Genomic DNA, 25,423 nt, shown 5'->3' with positions numbered 1-25,423 from the left:
CTGAAGCAGAGTCCTAAGATGGCTGACAACACTTGTATAGCTTCTGTTGTTGAATTGTTATCAGCCAATAAGATCTTGTTAGGGGTCGCGAATCCCTTGTGTCCCTAGATATACAAATTTGTGTTTCCCCTTAATTTCTCAAAAACTACTGAACAGAATTACACCAAAACATAAAAAGCACTCTTTCTGGACCAGGACCTACCTTCCGGCCAAATTTGGTGTAACTACGTCCGGTAGTTTTTGCGCTGTTCAAAATCCTTATGGAAACGTGTTTTGGGACCTCCCTTTTTTCTCGGGCCTGCCCCCACCCACCTGGACGGATCACCCCAAAATCTTCCCAGACAGCAGCTGACGGGACTTGCAAATTTTTGGGAAAGTTTTGTGAAGATTTGTCAAGCGGCGCCAAAGATATAGGCAAGTAAAAAAAGGCTTTTTATTTAGAAACTAGGTCCTAACTATAACTACCTAGAGGCAACAGCCACTAGATGACATATATATATTAATATCACCAGGAGGACAAAAACAATTTGCAGGACTGTTTCCTACTCAGCGTGTCCTGGTAACAGTAAGCTTTGTGTGATACAATGTTTGAAAGCTTATGAGGGAAGTACCAGTGAATGAAAAATTTGCTAGCATTCGCTCCAAGAATTTTCAATTCTATTGAGGACACGGAGGCTCAGATTATGCTTCACCCTTTCTTTACTACTCTTCAACAGCAGCCAATCAACATATTAATACAACGCACATTAACATAAAAACCATAGAGCATGTATCCCACCATGCCTTGTGTGCATCCACCAATCCCCTGAGGGCTATCCCTTTAAAGTCCGCTACACACGCATAACTTCCTCTTTCTTTGCAGAAAATTCATAAACTGTCCAAAATAACCAACTAATGATGAAAACAACAGCAATTCTCCAACAGTTCTACAAGATGGAACCAGACTTGAGGTCGTAACTGCTGCCACCAATGACCAAAGGAGAACCTTCCTTTTCCGATGTTCAAACTGAAACTCCACCCAAGTATCTGCAGATCAGTCCTCAATCCGTCTTTTGCTCTGTAACTAAAACAATACAGCACATTAGAAACCTAAAAGACTCATTAGCTGCAATCACGGGAGGGATAAACAGAATTAAACTCAAGCAATTGTCTTAATCAACAAGTTGCGCCCAACAGATAAATTACAACAGCATCAACATATCTCTAAAAACCCATGACTAGGGTGGGATAATCCTCACCTCCGGGTCTTGGCGCAAATGCTATCAAATTTTTCATCCTATGTCAGGGCCGGAGGCTCAGATTATGCTAGTTTAACGCTGAGAAACTACCACTGAAGCAACATTCACCACAGGTTTATAATAAAACCGTCTAAAAACTGAATCTGATGACCAGTCTGCTGTTTTCATAATATTTTGCAGAGAAGTACCCAGATTTACTGATTTCGAAGCCATAGCACCCCTAATGGAGTGTGCTCCGAAGATACCAATGTCGATCCCAGCCTCCTTCATGACATCTCTGACCCATCTCGCTATAGTAGCGAATGACACCGGTTTGAAAGGTCTTTGCAATGCAATCAATAACTGCCCATGGGGATCACTTCTAATCAGTTGAGGACTGAATTCATAAGCCTTTAAACATTTCACAACACACGATTGCTCATTAAAAGGAAAAGCTGGATAATCAATACTTTAGGTCAAGGTTTTCGTTCTTTTTGTAATAGAGAAAGAGACTCCTTCCAGAGTAAATACTCTACCTGCAAGATCTAATGCTCTCAAATCTGCGGTTCTCCAGCAGGAAACCAGAGTAATAACATAGCCAATTTGGCAGAAAGCTGCTTCCTAGTCAACAAACTATTCTGAGGCCATTCCTCAAAAAGGTCTAAAACTTTATTTACATCCCACAAAAAAAGAGTATCTACGTTTCAGAGAGTTTGACATCCTGATACCTTTCATTAATTTGCACACCACAGACAAATTACCTACCTGCACATGTCCTGCGGCAATGGCTGACCGAAAGTTATTTACTGACCTGTAAGACAAACCTTCTGAAGCCTTCATAGAAAGAAAGTTTACAACCTCTGTAATGTCTGCTTCCACGGGATCCACTTGTCATTCCAGGCACCAACCCATCCAGCATGTCCAAGCTGATGCATACCGTCTCCTAGTGGACAGGGAGAAATTCTGAAGCTGATTCTGAAAGGCCCGGCAAATACCAAAGTTGCCTGACAGCCTCCAGGCCATCAGGGAGAGTCTCTCCGACATCACTAACGGATGAACTTCCCCCAGAGGGCCACGGAGCATGTCCGGTCTCCATGGAAGAAGAAATGGATAATCAGATGCCAGTGCTAACAACAGTGGAAACCATGGCTGTGATTTCCACACTGGAGTGACCAGCACCACCTCCGCCCTCTGGCGCTTCACCTGAGCAGCCACTCTCGATATCATACTGAATGGGTGAAAGGCATAGTTCAGATTGCCCGACCAATCTTGAAGAAAAGCAGCTGTTGCCAATGCTTGTGGATCCAGTCTCCAACTGAAGAACCTCTCCAGTTGATGATCCAGTTGGGAGGCAAACAGATCTATGAAACAAAGCCCCCATGTGTCCTGAATCAGAGCAAATAATTGTGGATGCAGCTTCTAATTGCTGGAATCTCTCAGAAATCTGGAGTTCCAGTCCACTATGGTGTTGGACTGCCCTGGAATGTACTATGCTACCACCATTATTTTGCAATCCAGGCACAAATGCCAGAAGTCCTTGGCCATCTCCGCCAGGAGTCTGGACCTGGTTCCCCCCAACTTGTTGATAGATCTGACTGCAGATATATTGTCCATCCCACAAAGGATGCAACATGATACCTGCTTCGGGGTTAGAGCCTGAATAGTGAAGGATCCTGCCAACAGTTCCAGGCAATTGATGTGCATCTCCAATTCGTGAGGGGCCCATCTGCCCCTGTGGACAACTCTCCACAACGCGCGCCCCAGCCCAAAAGGCTGGCGTTGGATTCTATGATGATGTGTGGCTGAGAACAAAAATTGCTCTGCCATTCCACGCCTCGACCTGCTCTAACCACAACCGCAGCTCTACTCTGACCTCTACAGTAAGCAGGATCTGCTCCGAATAAGCAAAACCTTTCCAAACATGTTGAATCTTCAACCTCTGCAAAGCCCGATAATGCAGCGGGCCCGGAAAAATCGCCTGAATGGATGACGCTAATAGGCCCACCAGTCTTGCCATCCGCCGCAGAGACACAGTTGAACGGGAAAGGGCCAATCTTAATTCCTTCTTGATGTCGCAGAGCTTTGCTTTAGGTAACAAAAGCGTTGCTGTGACAGAATCTACTTGGAATCCTAGAAATTCTATAGACTGAGTTGGGACTAAACTGGATTTCTCTGTTGATCACAAAACCTAAATCTTGAAGAAGATCGATTGTCACCTGAAGATGCTCGATTACCCTCTCGCGCGAAATTACCATGATCAATATGTTATCCAAATACACAATCAGACGAATTCCCTTCTCTCTCAGACACGCTATGACCGGCTTCATGACTTTGGTGAAACACCACGGAGCGGAAGCCATCCCGAACAGTAGCACCAGATACTCGTACCATTGATCTTTCCATTGGAACTGAAGGAAATGCCTGTGAGGGGGAATGGTCAGGTACGCGTCTTTCAAGTCCAGCTGGACCACCCAGTCGTTTTCTTGAAGAAGATCCCTCAGGATGTGAATCCCCTCCATTTTAAAATGCCTGTAAACAATCCAGAAATTGAATTCTCACAAATTCAAAACCAATCTGTGACCACCTCCTTTCTTTTGCACCAGGAAGATATTGCTGCAGAAACCTTGGGGATGGGGTTCGCATACGGCCACTGCCCGTTTCCGCAGCAATGCCTCTATTTATGAGGCTATAAACTCTTCCTCTTGTTGGGAAAAATGGAGAGGGTTTGGACGTGCATGCTGATAAGGGGTTTGGTAAAACTCGATGTGAAAACCCTGAGCCGTCTGAAGAACCCATGCATCGCGGGTAAGAACTTGCCAGTTGTGTATAAACAATCTGACTCTGCCCCCCAAAGGAACCTTTGACAAGTCGAGCATTCTTACCTGAGTTACCAGAGGTATAGTGTCCCCTCGAACCTCTGCCTGATCTTGACTTGTGATACCGGGCTTGGCAGGGGAAGAAAGTTCCCCCTCTAGTGGAGTCTTGATATCCTCCTCTCTGGCGGCCATGCGCTCCCCGTTGGAGGCCTTGCAAAGATTGACAGCCTGACGAGCGGCCTCACCCGCCCCTGATGAAAAGGTTGGGATGGAAAACCTTCTTCAAAGACGTCTGCACCTTGTCAAGAGCCGTAAAAGTACTAACGTACTTCCCAATGACCTTAACAGATTTTCCCCCGAAGAGGAGTCCGTCAGCCAAGGGGCCCGCTTCCGCTGGTGCCAAACCTGAAAGTTTAGGGTCTATTCTCATAAGAATAGACTTACGATGCTCCGTAGATATTGCACAATTGTCATTACCAAGGAGGCAGATGGCGTGTTGAGTCCAACCAGCAAGAATATCGGGATCGATGGAAGTCACCCTTCTCTTTAGCTTGTAGCGTCATCTCCAGGATTTTCACAAGGGGCCCCATGACGTCCAGCATTTTATCCTGGCATGCCTTCCATGCCCTATCGATCCCCTTCTTGGGATCCCTGGAGTATTTCTTCAGGAAGGTAAGAATGCTGGGGTCTACCTCTGGTGTAAAAGCCACCTCATCCCAAAGGTCCAGTCTGGGGCATTCTGCCCTAAGGCGATTGCGCACATCTTTATCGAAAAGGTTTGCGCAAGGTATTACACAAGTAATCGGACACCTCCCGTTCCGGAGCCCAGTCCGAAGACCGAGGAAGGATGATACTCTCAGGATCGAAATTAAAGGAGGTAGAAGGAGATGGTTCTCTGGGAGAAGGAGATCGTTTCCTGATTTTACGGCGGCGCGACTTCTCAGCTCCTGAACTGCTTGACTCACCAGAGCGAGTCTCAGGATCAGAACTGGAAGGCGAATGAGTGCACTTTGAGTCGGATGCGCAATAACCATGATCATGCGCCGGTTTGTGCTCCAAAGAAGAGATAACCTCCTCATGAGGCCTAAGCTTAACCATCTCCTTACATTTCCGGGGAACGTCCGTACACTCCCCTGCGGAAATCGAGGAGGCCGGGGTTTTCCGGGCCTGGGAGTTAGCCAATAACTGCAATTGGGCTGTGATGGGCCACAAGGCTGCAGTCAAGGCCTTATGAATGGAGTGTTGAACAGATGCGTCCAAAGCCTGCAGAGGGTCCACCTCATCATTATATTCCCCAACCTCCTCGTAATCCTCCTCAAAATATGCCACCTCGTCAAATAAATGCTTGTCTACCATAATCTGGCCAGAATTCACAGTCCATGAGACACTTGGCGTCAGGGGGGAGCAACCCCAAAGTGCAAGGATCCAAATTAAACAAGAATCTGCTGCAGCAAGACTCACTGTGCTCCTCAGGCAAGCCTGTGAACTGGATTATTACAGCCCACACCTACTCTGAGAATATGGGCATCAAAATCGAGCCAAATGTTCAGCCGAGCATGCACTCCGCTCAAAAAATCAATAAATTCCAAAGAAATTGACTAAATTCTTTCAGCCAGCCTCAGCATCTCCCTCCCGCTTTGGCAGTTGAAGCGTGTGTGTTGCCAAGCAACCAGACCTGTCAAAACCAAAATCAGTGAATGGTTATTTCCCTCTTCTGAGCTAAGAAAGAGGACGCAAGCTGGCGTTTTTGGAGTTATATAGGGCTGTGGACTCTTGCTTGGTACATGTGACTGTGAATATTCATGGGAACTGTAGTGTTTTTTAAGTTTTGACTTTTTAATTGACTGCTGAAAAAAGAAAGCATGGAAAGAGAAGCATAATCCTCGATTCAGTGTCCTTAATAGAATTGAAAATTCTTATTGCGCTTGCTCGAAAAAATTGTATTCTCCTGAATTACCCATCATCGTATTGATAGCTTACATTTGTCCTGGTACCCTAGCAATTAATTTACTGTCTTTATGTCCAGTATGGTGTTCGATGTCAAATTGCTGTAAACTGTTCCCCCATTTCTGCACTTACCCCAGATTACTGATACTATGGACACTGGTAACTCAGGTGGGCAGGTGTATCAAGGGGTCACAAATTGATTCCTGAGGGTCCCCTGATACATGAGGAATTATCAGAGGCCTCAAGAATACCAGACCTGATTCCCCTGGTAATTCATCCTGTTACCCCAGTATTTCAAACACATCTCAACTGACTTCAGGATCTGAATTGTCTGCCTGAAACACAAGAGATCTGCCGCATTACTGCCACCATTGGAATTACAGCAGCGCTTACAGTGAGGCCTACATCTCTTGCCAGGTAACTCCATCCATCACTACTTTTGACGTAAGTCACTTTATTACTGAGCTCCTCTCTCCCTACCAACCTCCTCATGGGACATGCTTGCTGGTTGCACTGCGCGAATTCAATTTAGTAAATTGAATATATCTCCCATATCTGTTTTTAAACAGATTCCACGTGGTTGAGCTCCCCCATGAAACCTGTTTTAGAACATTTGCTATCTTGGGAGCCTGTCACAGGACTGGGTAAAATCTGCCTTTATCCCTCTGGAGATCTGGTCTCCAGCACTGGACAGAGTTGGTCAGATGAGGCTTCACTGGTGATGGGCACGGGAGGGGGCAGAGGCACAACCCCCACTATTTTTGTGGGCTGTAAGTCAAGTTTGACTCCCAAGACTATGGCTCCCAGGTTCTTCGTCAACTTCACTTCCCAGCATGCACTTCTCAGGGGTCTTGCGCCCCAAATCTGTGCCTTTAGACTTTGCTTCATGGGACCTGGGCTGCCTCTTTCTTGTCTGCTCTTCCAGTTTATCTCAGTCACTCTCATTAACAGGACCTCAGTGGGGTCAAAGCCTATGGCAAAACTTTTTATCATTTGCCGCTTGCATACCAGCCTGTCTCATGCATGCACTGATGGGCTCTGTGGAGCTCCACTTGTCACCTCCAGTCCTCAGCGCCAGAGAGTTCCTCAGTCAGGCCCTGTCCCGGCTCACCAGCATACGCGCTGCCCTAGGACTAGTGAACTTGTTTACACTTTACTGAATATTTTGGAAGCTTTGTAGAATTCAAAAACATCTGTTTACCTGGTCCCCAGTCAAAGAACCCACAAAGAGTTACCTGTCATGAATCTCCCACAGTGAAGCCAATTTGCTGGAGGTTCATAACCTATCGATGGTGTTTTCCTTCTAGTGATTTAGCTACTTTTCCCTCCCCTATTGTCAGGATGAGTAGTATGTAATTGCCAGCTTCCTGTACTCTTTTTCATAGAGGTCATTTTATTGCCATTTTTCGTATCCGCTAAAGTATATCCTGGCTTTACCGGAGCAGGTTTGCTACTTTGGGGCTGCAAGCCCTAAACTCCACCATCTTGGCGCTCATTCCTTCCGGCCCTCTTGTATTCTCCACCTCAAGGTTTCCCTGTCCCCGCAGGCTCCCTCCAGCTCCTCCTCTAGAGGTCAGAGGTGCCCCCGGCCATCACTCTGTTACCACTACTGATCACAGAACTGGCCCATCAGTGGTGTTTCCTCCTGATTCTTCTACGTGTTTTCTTTCACTCCCTCAGCTTCACAGTCCCACCTTATAATTACCACCTTTCGGTAACCCTCGTAAAACAGGTTTGGTCTCCATGACAACTTTCCTACCTGTTTTGGCTCTTTAATGACTGCCTCGGCGGCTTCCCTCTGCTTTAATTGCCCCTCACTCTGCACCTGCTTCTGTGAATTGTTGTTTCTCCAAAGTACCAGCCCATGGGCAGATATGTTTCTGCCCCCCCTCTAGATTACCATAATGGGCTCTGCGTCTTGCTTTTATTGACTCCCTTGGGGTCACACCTGCACACATTTACAATCACATACACGCAAACACACAGTATTGTCTGGTGCTCCCTGTGCAGAAAAGCAGACACCGACGCAGAGACACACTGATCACCTCACACATCCCTCCACACACACAGATAGGTGTCCCTCATTCGCTTGTGTGTGTCCGTGATGGGTGGAATTAGATTTGACGTAGGGTACAGAACTGTGAGTTTGTTTGTGCCAGTAAGTGGGGATGTGGTGGTTGTTTACTTTGTTTCCATTTTCTGCAGTTTCTAGTTTTGTTTATTTGTGTTTACCGGTGGTAGATCAGGGCTAGCGGAGCTTGTAGTAGGCGGAGATATGTTGGGGAACCTGTAGGGCATCTGGCACAGGTGAGGCATCAATAAAGACAAACAACAGAACTGAACTCAGGCATGAACTAGAATGTAGTTGCTGCAACAAGAAACACCCAGTCCAGGTAACAAAATGTACCAGATGCTGCAAATACCCCCATGTTTTGCACATCTCCTAATGGAGCCATTGTAAAGGTAACTGCAGCCTACGCTTACCTCCTGGTTATTCACCATTCTCAGCCTGAGAACAGATTCCACAGCAAATGAGAATGAGAGGGAAGCATTGGACCTCTCAGGTCTAGTTAAATAGCTTGCAGAAGAAACCTTGCTGGACAGATCTTACATTGCTGCAGGAACAAGCTTCAAGAGCACATGTGGAGTAGCCCACATAGCTGCCCGGAACTCGAGTATGACATGATCATGCCAGGAGAATGCCTCTGAATGTCTTAGCGCTTGCAGAATGTGACCATGACATGGGATGGACTTTTGGCTCAAAGCAAATTGTAACAATGACTACTGCTTAATGTCAACCATCAGTTTCTGCTGGCATCATTTCCTCCAAGGTCACAAAACGAAGATCCAATGAATGCAGATCACTGGTTTAGTCCAGAGAAGGCTGAAAGACCCCCCTCACGTCCATGTTGTGTTGCGGAAGCATGGGAAGGTAAGAAGAATATCAGGAAACATATCCATCTGAAAAGACCTATATCTTCGGTTAGAACTTTAACGCCACTTTTGGAATGAAGGACGGGTGAGTCCAGAAACGACCCCGTCTCTGTAGAACACTGATGATCACTGGTGAAGGTTGTAAGGTGTAGCGGGCTTGCAGCTCACATATGAGCCGAGCTGATATAGCTACAAAGAAAGAAGTGTTCAACTAAAGAGCTTATTGTAATAAGGAGCCATTAGCTCAATAGTATTGTGCATCAACCTGGCGAGGAGCAAGTTCAGGTCAGTGAGATATTTGACCAGATGAAACAAATGCTTAAATCCCATTTGTTATCACCTGATGGCCTCTTTGGCTATGAAGGACTATGCTGGCATGTTGGGCTAGACCGTAGTGGCCAGGATGTATGTCTTGCAGGTGGCCAGTTGCAGGCAGGTAACATCTTTGGCTGAGAATGTGAGCGGGTGGATGTTCTTTGCTAGGCCCAGTGACAGACCCTCATTCACTTGCCCGTGTACTGAGTTCTAGTGAAGATTTCCAGGCAACCGCCAGGATCTTCGAATTCTCTATAGAAAGGTGATGGCGTGCATTTGTTAGCTCTTCAGGAACTATGTGCGCAAGCTGAGTAGTGGTAACCACGTGAGTAACACACATCTGCCCTCTGCCTCCCGCCACGTGGACAAGAGGTCCTTCCTTTGGGGAAGGTGACTTTGGTCTTTATGAAGAAGACGGTAGAGGTACGAGAACCAGACTTGGCAACACCATGTCAGGGCTCATAGATATGGAACATCAACCTTTACCAATAAACTGGGGTCTCCTCTATTTAAAGCACTAGTGAGGAAACAATGTCCCTGGGGATATTTGGGGATGAGTAGTCAAGCTTAAACAGGAGACCTGAAGCTGAATTGAGACCAATGACTGGATTCAACCAGATGATTTTGCAGGAGTAACAGGAATCCAGAGCAGTCAATGGAAGCAGGTAGAGCAACACACACGTATGGAGCAAAAGGCAGAAGAACAAGCCAGAGAGAGCAGGGACCTGATCTAAAGATTGGTGGGTGGCTCGTCACACATTATGTCGACACCCTGATGGAATACCACCTGCCATATCTAGAGATCACACATGGCCCAGCAGTGATCTCTGTACCGTCTCTGTGTCTTCACAGGAGCTGGCATGAGCAGCTGCCGTGTTTCACGTGGCTGGTCACAAAACATTTCTATTTGTCAAAATCAGACTCCCAAAGCCAGAGTTTGTTTTTTAAAACAAATTACTAATTACCCTGAGAGTTTTCTCCTAATGTGTGGGGTCATTAGTAATTTTTGCTGCCCAGGATGTCCTGAATGGAAAATATATTATCAGACCCTCTACTCTAAAAAAAGGCAGGCAGTGTAATTGTTACACCAGTGGCCCCTACTCCTTCATGCTGTTGGTGGACGTTCCAATGGCAGAGCCAGTGGGGGCACCATTGTTGGAAACCTGATGGTCCGTTTGGCTCGTAATGCAGCTGGTGGACCTACAGTTTGGCATACAAGGTGCTCCACGTTTCTGGTGGAACACCCATGAACTGAGAGGAACACAGTTGTGAAGTGTTTTACTGGAGGTTAAACCCCTCTCATAGGCTTCAGAACAGATAGGTTCTTGCAAGCAAGGTCTCCATAGAAAGGACACTCTGCTCCACAGGGCATATGTTGACCAGGTGTCATCTCTTCCCCTGAATATGCTTCCTCTTCCTGTCCTTGCTGGGAAAGACAGCATTCTTGTTGCAATCCCCTTTAGCCACAAAGGAGTCTGAGTGCTTCTGGAGAAGGCTGCTGTCCTCTGGAACATGTTGGTCTATCTTGTGTCCTGCCAAAGTCACTAACAGTTTCCACCCTCAAGGTAAATACACCCCTCTCAATGGCCAGGCCGGAAGGTGATGGGGATCTAGGCTGGGATCAGAGCTCAGCAGAAGACCTTGCAGACCGAGCCAGAGCCACCAAGGTGACTAACTGCTGCGAATGGAGAACACAGTTTCAGGATGCACTCCTCAGAGTGCTTCTGTTGTACCGTAGGAACCATCCCCAACTCCTTCATATTCATAAACTGGACCAACAGAGAAGGTGGAGGCAGTTGTTGAGGAGTCCACCTCTGGGGTCTGGAAAACCTCCTAACAAGATGATGCTGTGTGATCTCCAGAGACACTAGCATGGTGGAGACCAGTATCTGTGATGTGTCCAAACACACACGCTGTTCAAGGATTCCTGAACACTTACAGAACTGCAGCTGGCTTCAACCTACTGATTCAGGCTTTGGCTTTGTTAATGGGCGACTTGGAGGAAGTGTTGGGATTGTGCCCCTAGTTCAAGTCAGCGGGTTCACTGGAGTGATTGAGAATTGGTCTCCTGACCTTCACCCTCAAAGGAGCCTGGCACTACCTGTCAGTATGCGGGATGCCTTTAACACTGCTCCCAGAATGAGAGACTTGCTAAACCCTTCTGATCCTCATGCCTAGACTAGGAACTGGACTCAACTTGATAATGTGACAGAGGCCCTCATTATGAACACAGCGGTCAAAACCGCTGTGTTCATGCTGGCGGTCTTCCCAGTGACCGCCAGCTCCCCCGGAACCCTGCCGACCGTATAATGGGCATTCCTCTGGGCCGGCGCTGTTTCCGCCCGCCGGCCCAGAAGAATGCCTGGCCAGGACATTGACGGCGGCTCCACATTGTGCCGCCACCAATGCCTCTCTGCGGCGGGTGCAGCTGCACCCGTCACGCAGATCACTGCCCGTAAATCGGGCAGTGAATTGCGTGATGGGGCACTGCACAGGGGCCCATGCCAAGTGCATGGGCAGTGCAGGGGCCTCAGGGGGTGCCCCGGAGCACCCCTTCCACCAGACTTTACCTGGCGGGGAAACCCGCCAGGGAAAGGCTGGGGGATTTAGAATCCTTATCCGGGGGCAGCTGCGCTGCCCTGTCGGATAATGGTGCCGTCCACCGCCAGGCTGCCTGACGGAGGCGGCCTGGCGGTGGGTGAGGGCTGCCTATGACGGCCCTCTCTGGCTTCATTATGTGGCGGTGTGGGCCATCATGCCGGCTGGCGGGATTTCCCACCACTGCCGGCATAGCAACCCACACCGCCATGTTCATAATGAGGGCCAGAGTCTCCAAAGCAGGGCTTAGTTTGGTATGACACATGTATGCACACATGTACAGTACAAGCATGAAGAGCCCTGCTTTAGCATTGTTGGAAACAGTTCTCCAGGCTCCACTACGTAACAGAGGATCCACCAGCTGAAAATCAGTAAAGAGCCAGCACGCGAGAACATTCCCTGTGCACGTGAGAACATTCCCCGTGCACGCAAGAACATTCCCCGTGCTCACAGAGAAGAGGGACCGCATGGTAGCGCAGTGCAGACGCCACTGGTAACAGGCACATTAGAGTCAGCTGTTGTGTAGACGTCACTCAGTCACTAGTAACAGGCATATTAGGGGCAGCAGGAGTGCAGACGTAGCTCAATCATGGGTAACAAGCACATTGGAGGCAGTAGCAGTGCAGACGTCACTCAAGCACTGAATACAGGGACATTATGGGCAGCGGCAGTGCAGACGTCACTCAAGCACTGATAACAGGCACATTAGGGGCAGGGACAGTGCAGACGTCATTCAAGTACTGATAACAGGCACATTAGGGGCCACAGTAGTGCAGACATCACTCAAGCACTGATAACAGGCACATTAGGGGCCACAGCAGTGCAGACCTCACTCAAGCACTGAATGCAGGCACATTAGGGGCCACAGCAGTGCAGACGTCTCTCAAGCACTGATAACAGGCACATTAGGGGCCACAGCAGTGCAGACGTCACTCAAGCACTGATAACAGGTACATTAGGGGCAGCAGCAGTGCAGACGTCTCTCAAGCACTGATAACAGGCACATTAGGGGCAGCAGCAGTGCAGACGTCACTCAAGCACTGATAACAGGCACATTAGGGGCAGCAGCAGTGCAGACGTCACTCAAGCACTGATAACAGGCACATTAGGGGCAGCAGCAGTGCAGACGTCACTCAAGCACTGATAACAGGAACATTAGGGGCAGCAGCAGTGCAGACGTCACTCAAGCACTGATAACAGAAACATTAGGGGCAGCAGCAGTGCAGACGTCACTCAAGCACTGATAACAGGCACATTAGGGGCAGCTGCAGTGCAGACGTCACTCAAGCACTGATAACAGGAACATTAGGGGCAGCAGCAGTGCAGACGTCACTCAAGCACTGATAACAGGTACATTAGGGGCAGCTGCAGTGCAGACGTCACTCAAGCACTGATAACAGGTACATTAAGGACATCAGCAGTGCAGACGTCACTTAAGCACTGATAACAGGTACATTGGGGGCAGCTGCAGTGCAGACGTCACTCAAGCACTGATAACAGGTACATTGGGGCAGCTGCAGTGCAGACGTCACTCAAGCACTGATAACAGGCACATTAGGGGCAGCAGCAGTGCAGACGTCACTCAAGCACTGATAACAGGTACATTAAGGACAGCAGCAGTGCAGACGTCACTCAAGCACTGATAACAGGCACATTAGGGGCAGCAGCAGTGCAGACGTCACTCAAGCACTGATAACAGGTACATTAGGGGCAGCAGCAGTGCAGACGTCACTCAAGCACTGAATGCAGGCACATTAGGGGCAGCAGCAGTGCAGACGTCACTCAAGCACTGATAACAGGCACATTAGGGGCAGCAGCAGTGCAGACGTCACTCAAGCACTGATAACAGGCACATTAGGGGCAGCTGCAGTGCAGACGTCTCTCAAGCACTGATAACAGGTACATTAAGGACAGCAGCAGTGCAGACGTCACTCAAGCACTGATAACAGGTACATTAGGGGCAGCAGCAGTGCAGACGTCACTCAAGCACTGATAACAGGTACATTGGGGCAGCTGCAGTGCAGACGTCACTCAAGCACTGATAACAGGTACATTGGGGCAGCTGCAGTGCAGACGTCACTCAAGACTGATAAAAGGTACATTGGGGCAGCTGCAGTGCAGACGTCACTCAAGCACTAATAACAGGCACATTAGGGGCAGCTGCAGTGCAGATGTCACTCAAGCACTGATAACAGGTACATTAGGGGCAGCTGCAGTGCAGACGTCACTCAAGCACTGATAACAGGTACATTAGGGGCCACAGCAGTACAGACGTCACTCGAGCACTGATAACAGGCACATTAGGGGCAGCAGCAGTGCAGACGTCACTCAAGCACTGATAACAGGTACATTGGGGCAGCTGCAGTGCAGACGTCACTCAAGCACTGATAACAGGTACATTGGGGCAGCTGCAGTGCAGACGTCACTCAAGCACTGATAACAGGTACATTGGGGCAGCTGCAGTACAGACGTCACTCAAGCACTGATAACAGGCACATTAGGGGCAGCTGCAGTGCAGATGTCACTCAAGCACTGATAACAGGTACATTAGGGGCAGCTGCAGTGCAGACGTCACTCAAGCACTGATAACAGGTACATTAGGGGCCACAGCAGTACAGACGTCACTCGAGCACTGATAACAGGCACATTAGGGGCAGCAGCAGTGCAGACGTCACTCAAGCACTGATAACAGGTACATTGGGGCAGCTGCAGTGCAGACGTCACTCAAGCACTGATAACAGGTACATTGGGGGCAGCTGCAGTGCAGACGTCACTCAAACACTGATAACAGGTACATTGAGGGCAGCTGCAATGCAGACGTCACTCAAGCACTGATAACAGGTACATTGGGGCAGCTGCAGTGCAGACATCACTCAAGCACTGATAACAGGTACATTGGGGCAGCTGCAGTGCAGCATTCATTGATTTATTTACAATTCGTTTTTTATTGGTTTTACAACTTTCACTGTAGTTCGTACATCAGTTCTGCTCTTACACACAGATAAGCAGATCTTGCGATGTAATATGCTTGTAAACCATTCGAGAGGTGTGTAGTATCTTCCTCCTGTGTCTTCAAGCAGCTGTACAGTAGGATGAGTAACAGGAGGGTGACATGTTCCCAATTGATGAAGACCTTAAACCCGCTACATAGCCCAGCGATGGAGTTAACTTGTGAGAGAGGAGGTCAGGCAGGTAGAGAGCAGCGTTATGGATTATCTACACTTTGGGACCCTGGGAAACCTTTAGATATCTTAGAAGGTTTGCAATGCAAGTATTCCACTTGCACACACCTTGTTTACTGCAGAGAGCAGAAGTAGCTCATGCACACCCCAAAGTAGAGCACTGCTAAAAGCACTGAAAGCTTCATCCTCACTCAGAGCAGGCACAGCACAAGCAGCAGGAGGGCAGACATCACTAGGAGGCCGATGGGCAGAATTACTAAGGTTTCACACACGCAGGGCAGCAAGCAGTGTCGCTGTGCCATGTTGCATGAAAGGGAGAGAGCTGTTCCGTACCTACTAAGATCTGGTGCTGTTCTGCTCTTTCCCATAGGCACCCTTTTCGTAGCCTAGCGTCAACGCACGCACTCTTGCGGCTTGCTGTAAGGGTGCCTGCTTTGTAGGCAAAATGGGTTTCCTGCACAAAAACAATCCCTTAAAGCATTTCCCTTTTCCATGTGTGCTGCAGAATACATCACGTATAGAACAAGCATTTTCAATGCAACGGGTCTCGCATTAGCTCGAGTTAGAGCTATTAGCGTTGTAAAGAAAAAAAAACGCAGCGCAATCCCGTTATGTAAAATGCAGCGCGATCACGCTGCGTGGAAAATAAACAGATAAAGTAGTTCGGACCCCAGGCTGAAAACATCGAGCCTTGCATCTTTTTAGTAGTTTACCACTGCTGTGTAGGTGGGATAAACACCGGAAAAGGCATGACGTATGCATGCCTTTCACAAATGATGGCAAGAGGATTTTAAAAGGCAAGCCCATGAACCAATGTAAGTGACTGACCTGACATGGGCGTGGTTTGAAGCCCAAAGAGAGATTACAGAATCGCCCATAAAAAGGAAGAAACAAGGAGATATAAAGATATTTCTCCTTGTTACACTTGGATCTGGGAGGCTTATTAGATGTGGAATTTCATCAAAATCCATGGGTGGATACAAGGCAACCCCCATGGAATGCCTCCTTGACACAAGGTAATGCAAGGCAGTGCTATACACTAAGTTGCATTACATTTTGTTTCTACACAGCTACACGAGGCGTTGAAAATCGGCCCTTGCATGGCTTTTTAAATTTCCAATAACCTTTTGTGTTGTGTCTGCACTAAAAAAGTGGTGCAGCCATGACACAAAATGTTAGTAAATGTGCCCAGCATTTGTTCAGCAAAGACGGCATCAGCACAAGGATCACTCACACAAAATAAATACACCACAAAAGGCGGTAGTCCAAGCTCCTCCAACACACAGCAGGTGAGCATGAGCAGAAGTAGAGAAAGCTCGCTCCCCAGCCGGACTCAAGTAGCAGTTCTAGACAGACGGAATAGAAGCACACACACCATGCAAAGCATGAACAGTTGTACGTCAAGTTTCCAACCAAACACACAGAAAAGGAGCAGCATAACTCTTCCCAAAGCAAGCTTCTTATGCAAATAAAACAAGTAAACACGGTGTCGTGATCCCACTACTGGTTGTAGACTTGTCTTGTCCATCCTAGTGCTCTTTTGTGGATCAACTACACCACTGAACCCTTGGTGGATGGGCTTGCAAGGAGTTCACAGCACCATGTGCATTGGGTTTGAGACACCTAAGCAGCACTTCACCTGTAGGGGCACTATTGCTTCATAACATGACAGAATTTAAAAGGAGATAGTTACTACTTGGGGGTGCTGCTGAACGGATGATAAAGATGGCAATTTATCTTCTGCATCCCTTCTGAATGTCACAGTGCAGTGTTCTGTCTTCTTTCACACTTCATCTAAATAAACTAACTTCTCAAGGAATATCTTCGTATGGTCAAGATATCGAAGGGTAGACAGCAGGATACCCCTTTATGCTTGCTCAGAGCATACCTTACGTTGGGCACTGATCCAATCTTCTCTGTTCTCACTGATCTCTGCAGCCTTGCAATCCCATTGGCTTCTGGTCCCAATGAAGAGAGACAAGTTCACATGGGTCATTTACTTCAAATCCTCAGCCGAGTTCAAGATTCTGAGAAATTGTCATCTCCCTTCTACTTATTTCTGAGTTCATAGAAATGAAGGAGTTTTTCGACTCTGCTCAGTTCGGGATCTGTTCCGTTTAGGGGACGGAATCAACCCTTGTGGTTTCGCATGAAGACAGAGTAAGACTAGATCAGGGTGGAACAGCCTTTATTATCCCTATGGACCTCTTAGAGGCATTGAGGGCCATTCCTAAATCTACCCTGCTTCACCACCGGTCTCAGTGGTGTGTTCACTGACATGTTCTTGTCTGGACTATGTCACTTCTTTCTATCAACTCCAAGGCTGTTCATCTACCTCACCACTCCTTCTTCTTCAAGCAGGGGTGTAGCTTCGGAGGGGAGTGTGTGGGATGTTTCACCCTCTACAAATGTACTCTGTAGTAATTAGTTGGGTACAAGTGCTTTCTGTCGGTGACGGTGAGAAGTCTGTTGGATTTCACCTTGGATTTTTACTTACACACAGACAAACACACACACTCACTCTCTTTTCTTTGTTTTGAAAATCTCAAAAATGTTGGTTAGTTTACAAAATATGGTGTTTAAGTACTTCTAAAGATATTCCAGCATGGTTGTTGGGAAATCTGAAAGTTAGATCCCCCCCCCCCAATCTTACTGACCAAGCTGCACCCCTGCCTCAAGAGTTTCACAGCTCCCCTTTAAAATTAAAATTACTTATTTTACATCAAAATGGTGCATACATTTGTTCCTACTCCTCCTCTTAGCAACTGTGGTCCAATCTGTCAGTCGTCTTGCTTTATCAACAGTAACTCTTTTTCATGATCTGACACTTTACATGATCTTAGGACTTCAGATCATATATAATTCTGCTGCTTATCCCAGTTGTGGGTATTCATCCTTACACCTCATCTCTGCAAACTTGGATAAGCTATCTTGATCACCAGTTGCCACATGCACTAGTTTGAAGTGCTTTTACCTCTGCCATTCATCAGTGTAGGGCAAAAGTTCCCAACCATTGTTCTGGGGACCCCTTGTGGTCGAGGAAGCCTCCTCAGGGGGTCCGCTACTGCTTAGAATTAATAAATTAAACCGTAAATAATATTAACAGATTAACAAACTGTATATAAATAAAGCGGCTAAATGTACAATTGAAAATGCAAAACGTACTGTAAATGTCAAGGAAATTGAAATTGGAGGCTAAAACTTAAATGAGTATCGTCAGGTTGATTCGTGGGAGAAGCGCAGGTGCATCAAACCGAATATAGTATGGATGATAGGTGGCTTCAATGGAATTTAGAAAAGCACTAACCTTCCAATAAAATGTTGTATTTTATTTATTGATATTTGTTTTCAAATTAAATAAAATGCATTATCATTTGTGTATGTGTTTGATGAATGCATGTTTGTGTATGTTTTGTGCATTGTTTTGCAGTTCCAATCATCAACAATGTTTAGACCGAGGTCACCGGCTTCCAGCAATGACTCAGTGGGGGTCCTCGGATTCCAATATTGATTCAGTGGGGGTCCCTGGGTTCCGGTAATGATAAAGTGGAGATCCACAGAAGTCAAAAGGTTAAAAACCTGATATAGGGAAACTTCTACTTCTATAATTTTTTTTATTTTCATATTTCTTTTATTGTTTTCAAAAACAAGCAAATATAGCAATCACTTGCATTACATACATAATAGTTTGAGCATTAGCACTTGATATAGATCGCTATTTCAACCCTAAACACATGCATGTGACTTCCTTTACTGCCTTTCTTCAAACAACCCATCAGTCCATTACCCGATCCTGCATTCTCGTCTCTGTGTTCTTCTCCAGTTACGTCTAATTATATTTTCTACACTTCCTTCCCTACAACCCCTCCCATGTCCTAAGGTCTTCTCTGCAATCTTCTTCAGCCGCAAAGATTCCGCAAATTTCATCTACAAAAACTTTTATCAGTCAATCAATTCAGCACGAATTAGCTTCCTCTTCCAAGCCTCCTTAGGTCTGGAGACTGAGCTAGTCCATCATATGGTTGGACAGTATAATACAGTTGTGGCAGCCCTGTGGAGTAATGTTCCTGGTTTTAAACCTGGAGGACCCTGACAAAATGACTAGAAATAATTTGAGTAATAATAAAATTTGTCATCAGAACTTCTAAACTTTGCAATAAAGATCTAAATGATCGGTTTAGATCTTCACCCGAAGTACTCTACATTGTTCATAAACCATACTAATACTCATCAACATGAAATTGCACATTTGGAATCACTTACTCATAGCCAACTATTTAGTTGGCTGGTTCCAACTAACAATGTTTTGATTACCCAGATTTTACCAATGATGCCTTAACCACATATGTTTTACAACTGCATGGGCATCTGTGCATTGAAACCTTATTTATTTCACTAATGTTTAGGAGCCACGCTCTACATGCAGTGAGAGCTGCCAACCCGGTTATAGAAAAGTTATCCGACCTGGAGCTGCCGTCTGCTGCTATGACTGCGTACTGTGTTCCCACGGAGAGATTTCCAATAAAATCGGTAAGACACGTGTACATCATTTGCAGGAATGTCGATAGAAAGCTAGTCTAGTGGGAGAAATTCCTCAAGTGTAATAGATGGATTATCATGTTGGGCAGATGCATTAGAAGCACAGCCATTAGGGCCAAGAGACTGCAAGAAATGTACAGGGCTAGTCCCTTTTCTTGGCTACTGGAGATCAGACCCTCTATTCCCATTTATAAGCAGAGGGTTTAGGCAAGGGGTGGTCAGAATTACTCCACTAGGTCTGAAGATCCATGACAAATTGTTGAGCTATCTCCCGGCTCCATAAATAATTCTTGTTTAACTTAATTGTGTGTAAATTTATCACCTGCAACTATCCTGAAAACCTAGCATAGATCCGCCCATCCATGTGATCTGGCCATCATTGACCAACACTGGACAGTCTTTGTCTAGGTCAGGAGAGAGCAGAGACCTGAAATTAAGCCCGTTTTACATGCACGTGGTTTGTAGGCATAAATGGGTGTTATCCTTGGTAATCCTTAACAGCATCTGTTAGTAGGGCTGGTAGGTCACAGTAGTGCACAGGACAGCTAGGTTCTGAGAGAAGATGTGGCTGTTCTCCTCATGGGAAGTGAAGAATGTGATAACTCGTGGAGAAAGCACAAGCACAGAAGGGTCCCTAGCTATTTAGCAAAGTGGACAGATATGCTAGACAGGACTGAAAAAAACAATAAATATGACCACAATAGTTTTAATGCAACCTCGATCAAAAGTTGGAAACACAGATCCCCTAGAAAAACTAAAAACACACAAAATTAAAGATCTGAAGAAAATGTCCTTTATCAGCCCTCTGAACTCTTCAACATTAGGGTGGTGGGTGCAATATCTGTTTCATGTCTGCTTAAGGGTTTATCTCCCAAAACTAGCAAAATAATTTGCTTATTCTCCTATGGTGTAACTAACATTATAAAAAAAAGTCCCTTGATACTAGAGTAGTCCAACAACCACTGAAGAACTCTTACAGAAAGTCCATGTTGAGAGCTCAGAGTGCCTCAATGGATAGAGAATATGAGCAATGTCTTCCCAGTGATGTCTTAGTTGAGTACCTGCCTGCAGCTGGACTCGCTAAACCAAGTGAGAGAAATACTCAGGTACTGAAACCTCCACTGTATCCTGACCATGAGGTTGGTATAAGGTGGTAAGAACAGTTTCTAACTTCTGAAATCAATGACACTGGTGCTGTGATCTTGGTCTATTGAATACCTTTTTGGTTTCATGACATCAGACAGGGAAATGCAGTCTTTGGTCCCAACATGGGTGTATCAGTACAATCAGTAGTGTACAGCGAAAGATGCAGTAAAGCGTATACGGGAAGAAAATGGTTGGGTATCCATTAGAATAGGATCGCCCGGGTACAAAGGGCAACAGGCCAGGTACCTGCCAGATCCGATCACTTGTGTTTTCGTCTATGATAAAGGGCTACGTGGAGTGTGCACAATATATATTTTCAGATATTTCTGATTACAAACCGAAGGTGATTTTATTGAGCAAGGGTTCAGGAATCACAGAGGGCAATCGGTGCAATATCTCAAGATGGTAGAATGCAAACCTGGACATACTTTCAAAGAGTGTGCAGAGGCTACAGTGCAGGCTTTGAAAGTAATATAAGGGTCACTATATATGCGCCTGGTTCTTGTTCACCTATGAGTAAACCTATGCTAGGGAAGTTTGGTCACTAGCCTGAGGTGGCAGGAGCTACAAAGGGTGGTAATGTGTTTGGCACATGCACTAGATGTTAACCAGCTATTTTCATAACAACCTGGCAGATGTCACCATGCCCTTCAGCTTCTAAATGTTCTACATGACAGGTGTAATCATTATTCTTTTTGAATGCTACTCATTTCAGAAACCTTGGAAGACAAAGAGAGGTCTTTTCATGATTCAACCATCTGACTGTAAGGATGTACAATATTTTTTGGGAGCAGGCCTATTAAGATATCATTAGGAAATGAGGCACGCTATCAATGATCACTGTTCTAAGATTAATTGGTTGAATTTTAAAACTGAATATATTGGAAAATAAATTATCAGTTTATGGATATTAATGCAATACGCATACATTTTTGATAATTGTGAGAGCTGTATGTTTTTTAGTTAAGCCGAGAAAAATGTGTTACAACAATTAGCTCATTGGCTCTAAGTGGCACCTGTATCATGTTCATGACCCTGGTGACTTCTTTTAAACTAATAGAATCCATGATAACTATAAACAAAGGAATCCAAGAAGCAATTGCTGACATCATGCAAAGAGGAAACCTCCTTACCTACAGAAACTCTTGATGATGTAATAGAAAGACAAATACAGAAACACCTCAATGATATGGTGAGTGAAAAAAACTGAAGAAAACATCCAATTTAATGTAGAGGTAACAACATGCATCCTTCAACCATGCAAGCTCAATATTCTGTCCCCTGAGACCATTATCTGACCCATCTATCCCAAAATGAAGGCACAAGTCCACATTCAGAATATGCACATTTTCAAAAAATGCTTATGCAACTTTGTGTCATGTAATATTGCAGTGTGATTGGCACCCACTTTGCTTAAAACTCTCTGGACCAAAACCACAAAACGTTTTCCGGGTTGTAACCAGGGGCAGCCCCTCAGCTATGGTGGCGGAGCGTTGTCCCGCTGGTAAAAGCAGAAAAATAGAGGGATAATAAAAGTATTTTACTATCCCTTTATTTTTCTGCTTTCGTAGAGTAGGACCAGCCTCCTCCACATCAACAAGTGGAGGAGGAGTGATGGTGCGCTTCTCAGTGTGCATGTCAGTTTGGCCCGCTTAGAACTCTCCACCCGGCTGTGTTGGATAGCCCGGTGGAAACCAAGTGCAGTGTCCCACTCTTTCCCTGAGTGGCACTGCTGCCCCTTCAGGCCACTCCTGGCACTTCTTTCATGCTGTGTAACAGCATGAGAGAACCATCGGGATTGGTTGGGGAGAGTTTGAAGAAGACGAGAGGCTGCTGGAGCAGAAGAACAGAGAGGTGGCAGGTACGTTTATTTATGTTTTTTATTTCTCCCGTGCCCCTCCACTCCATGTGGTGCCCCCCACGCACCCTGCTGTGCAGGCTGCCCCCGCCTCCCCACCCCTTCCTGACACCAGCAGCTACCGGTTGTAACGGATGCTTTTATCCACAAAAGTTGGATTTGAAGTCAGAATTCCAAAGTTCTGATTTTCAGAATGAAGATATGATGAATCTAAGTTGAAAACGGCTCTAACATAACTACATTTTTGAGGGTGAAAAGAAAATGGACTTATCCATAGGAAAAATATGTTTGTGTTAAGTGTGGTTAAACATGGAAATCTGAAAGGGTATGTGAACCTCTAACTGGCCATCACGACCAGCACGCCTATTTAGATCGCAGACAGGCTCATGATCTCTGGTGGTTCTCAGCACCCGCAGTCAGGACACCGTAAGACTGCACACTAAGAAGTGCAAAAAGGATAAAACAAGGCAGCAGGCCTTTTCCATCTATGCACCCAGGATCTGTAACAGCATCCCACTATCTCCAAAGCTGCTCCAGCTTAGAAAAGAGTTGCAAACACACCTCTTTAAAGAACACTACATCACAAAGCATTAATCGTCCCCAAACCAGCTACCGCTCCTATCACTCGTTAACGTATGCTTGTATTTGACCCTCTACACTGCTCTGCTGCCTTTTGGGTAGGTTCATGCTATAGAAATACCAAATACATGTATATATGATTGAGAAACTTAATGAAAATCATATGCCTACTTTAGTGATTCATAAAGTCACTACTTATTTTGTATTATTTTGTGTATCAGACCATCTGCTACTGTAGCCCATGAAGATGTCTTTCTTCTTTATCTTCTGCTCTTGTGGTCTGATTAAAAAAGATTTTATTTGGAGTGAAACGGGAGATGCCTGGAGCAAGTCACATTTATATCGGCCTTTTTATAGCACCTGAGACTTTCTTCTTTATTGATTTGATCAGGAAAGATCTCAAACACCCACATTTTAAAAATCTTCCAAACATCTGAGACAATATCCACTCCCTTTTAATTCCCTCTATGGTGTTAGCTATATATCTCATTGCTACACACAGAGATATGCTGCCATCTGGGGCTAAGTCCACAGTATAAAAAATCTACAAGTGAAATAAAATAACATAATTAGCACATACACCAGGATGTACCCTGTAGTAAATCTAACCCTCACTAAACTACCTTCACGAGGCTATTAAGTGAATCTATGTAAATTCCGTCAGCAGTCGAGAATCTCAAAGATGCTCCCAGCAGCTGCTGAAATGGACCAATACAAACCTTTGTATGTTATAAGATGGCTAGTGTAAATCTGAGATCCTAATAAACATCTCTCAGATTGCTCCAGAGTAAATGCAAATTGAGCTCTGAATGATTTTATGACACATATATCAAGAGCAACAGAAGTAAAAATTAATTGAGGTTTGTTTTCTAAATGTATGCCTGAGTCTGACTGAACAACATCCCTTCTTTACTTCCAGATATGGACTACTGCATAAAGTGCCCGGACGATCAGTGGCCAAATGAAGAGAAAGTCCAGTGTGTACAAAAAGTCATAATTTTTCTGTCTCATGATGAACCTTTGGGCATTGCCTTGATGTCCGCTGCCGTCATCTGTTCACTTGTCACTCTCCTCACCCTTGTCACTGTGTTCAACTACAGACACACTCCCATCGTGAAGGCCAACAATCGCGACCTGAGCTTTGCCATTCTCCTCTCGCTCCTTGTCTCCTTCCTCTGCTCATTGATGTTTATTGGACGCCCCGGGAAGGTGAGCTGCGTGCTTCGACAAGTTGTCTTCGTTGTCAGCTTCCCAGTATCAATTTCTTCCATACTGGCTAAGACCGTCACTGTTGTCCTAGCCTTTCAGGCTGCCAAGCCCCGGCACCACCTGAGAAAGTGGATGGGTCGCAGAGTGACTAACTCGGTTGTGGTCTTTGGTTCCACGACTCAGGTTGCTCTGTGTTGTGCTTGGCTCACAACTTCTCCTCCATTCCCCTTCTACGACATGAGGGCTGAGTTTGGGCAGATAGTCCTTGATTGCAAAGAGGGATCCATACTAGCATTCTACTGTGTAATAGGATACTTGGGGTTTCTGGCCACAGTCAGCTTTGTGGTGGCTTTCTTCGCGAGGAACCTTCCAGATAGTTTCAACGAGGCCAAGTTCATCACGTTCAGCATGCTGGTGTTCTGCAGCGTCTGGCTGTCCTTCATCCCCACATACCTCAGCACCAAAGGGAAGTACTCGGTGGCAGTGGAGGTGTTCGCCATCTTGGCCTCCAGCTCTGGGTTATTGGGCTGTATCTTTGGTCCTAAATGCTACATCATCCTACTGAGGCCAGAGCGGAACAACAGAAAGCAGCTGATGTCAAAAGACGCGGCTAAGAAAAGAGGGACCTAGGGAACTGCCCTTCTTGACTATACATACTTTAAAAACAAGGAGATATATTGTCAGAAGCTGAAGAATAACTTCCTTTTGCTAAAATTGTTCCGCCAGTAACAGTAAAACCATTATACAATGTATGGAGTGACTAAAGAGCAGGGAAGGAATACCCTCTCTTTATTTCTCCTTTGTTTTATTCTTTGAGTAATCAATATATACATAATGTATCAAGTTCAAAGAAAAGTTGTACACAATTGAGCCTTTGCAATGCTTGTACATCTAGTCATGAAAACAGAGCCGTATTGTATTGCTGTTGTGTGTTGTACAGTATCAAAGATAGTGTGATACTGCTAGTTATGTTCAATGAAAATCACCCCAAGCTACTAATATTATTATTATTTTTATAAAAATATTTTTTTGTCCTCATACATCTCAGACTGCAAGTCAAAACTCAGTACTGCAACCTTCTCG

At 45.8% G+C, this 25,423-nt stretch overlaps 1 protein-coding gene across 1 annotated transcript in view; it reads left to right on the top strand.

Moving 5' to 3' along the window:
• Positions 1-24,970, top strand: part of LOC138296991 (vomeronasal type-2 receptor 26-like) — a 98,038-nt gene extending 73,068 nt beyond the window's left edge. The window contains exons 6-7 of the mRNA XM_069236508.1: positions 19,416-19,539; positions 24,051-24,970. Of these exons, the coding sequence (XP_069092609.1) occupies positions 19,416-19,539; positions 24,051-24,970 (1,044 nt within the window). The remainder of the gene's footprint in view (positions 1-19,415; positions 19,540-24,050) is intronic.
• Positions 24,971-25,423: the final 453 nt, after the last annotated feature.

Source organism: Pleurodeles waltl, chromosome 5 (genome assembly GCF_031143425.1).
Source record: "Pleurodeles waltl isolate 20211129_DDA chromosome 5, aPleWal1.hap1.20221129, whole genome shotgun sequence".
Taxonomy (NCBI): domain Eukaryota; kingdom Metazoa; phylum Chordata; class Amphibia; order Caudata; family Salamandridae; genus Pleurodeles; species Pleurodeles waltl.
Note: the sequence above shows the minus strand (reverse complement) of the source record. Positions and strands in the feature narration are given on the sequence as shown.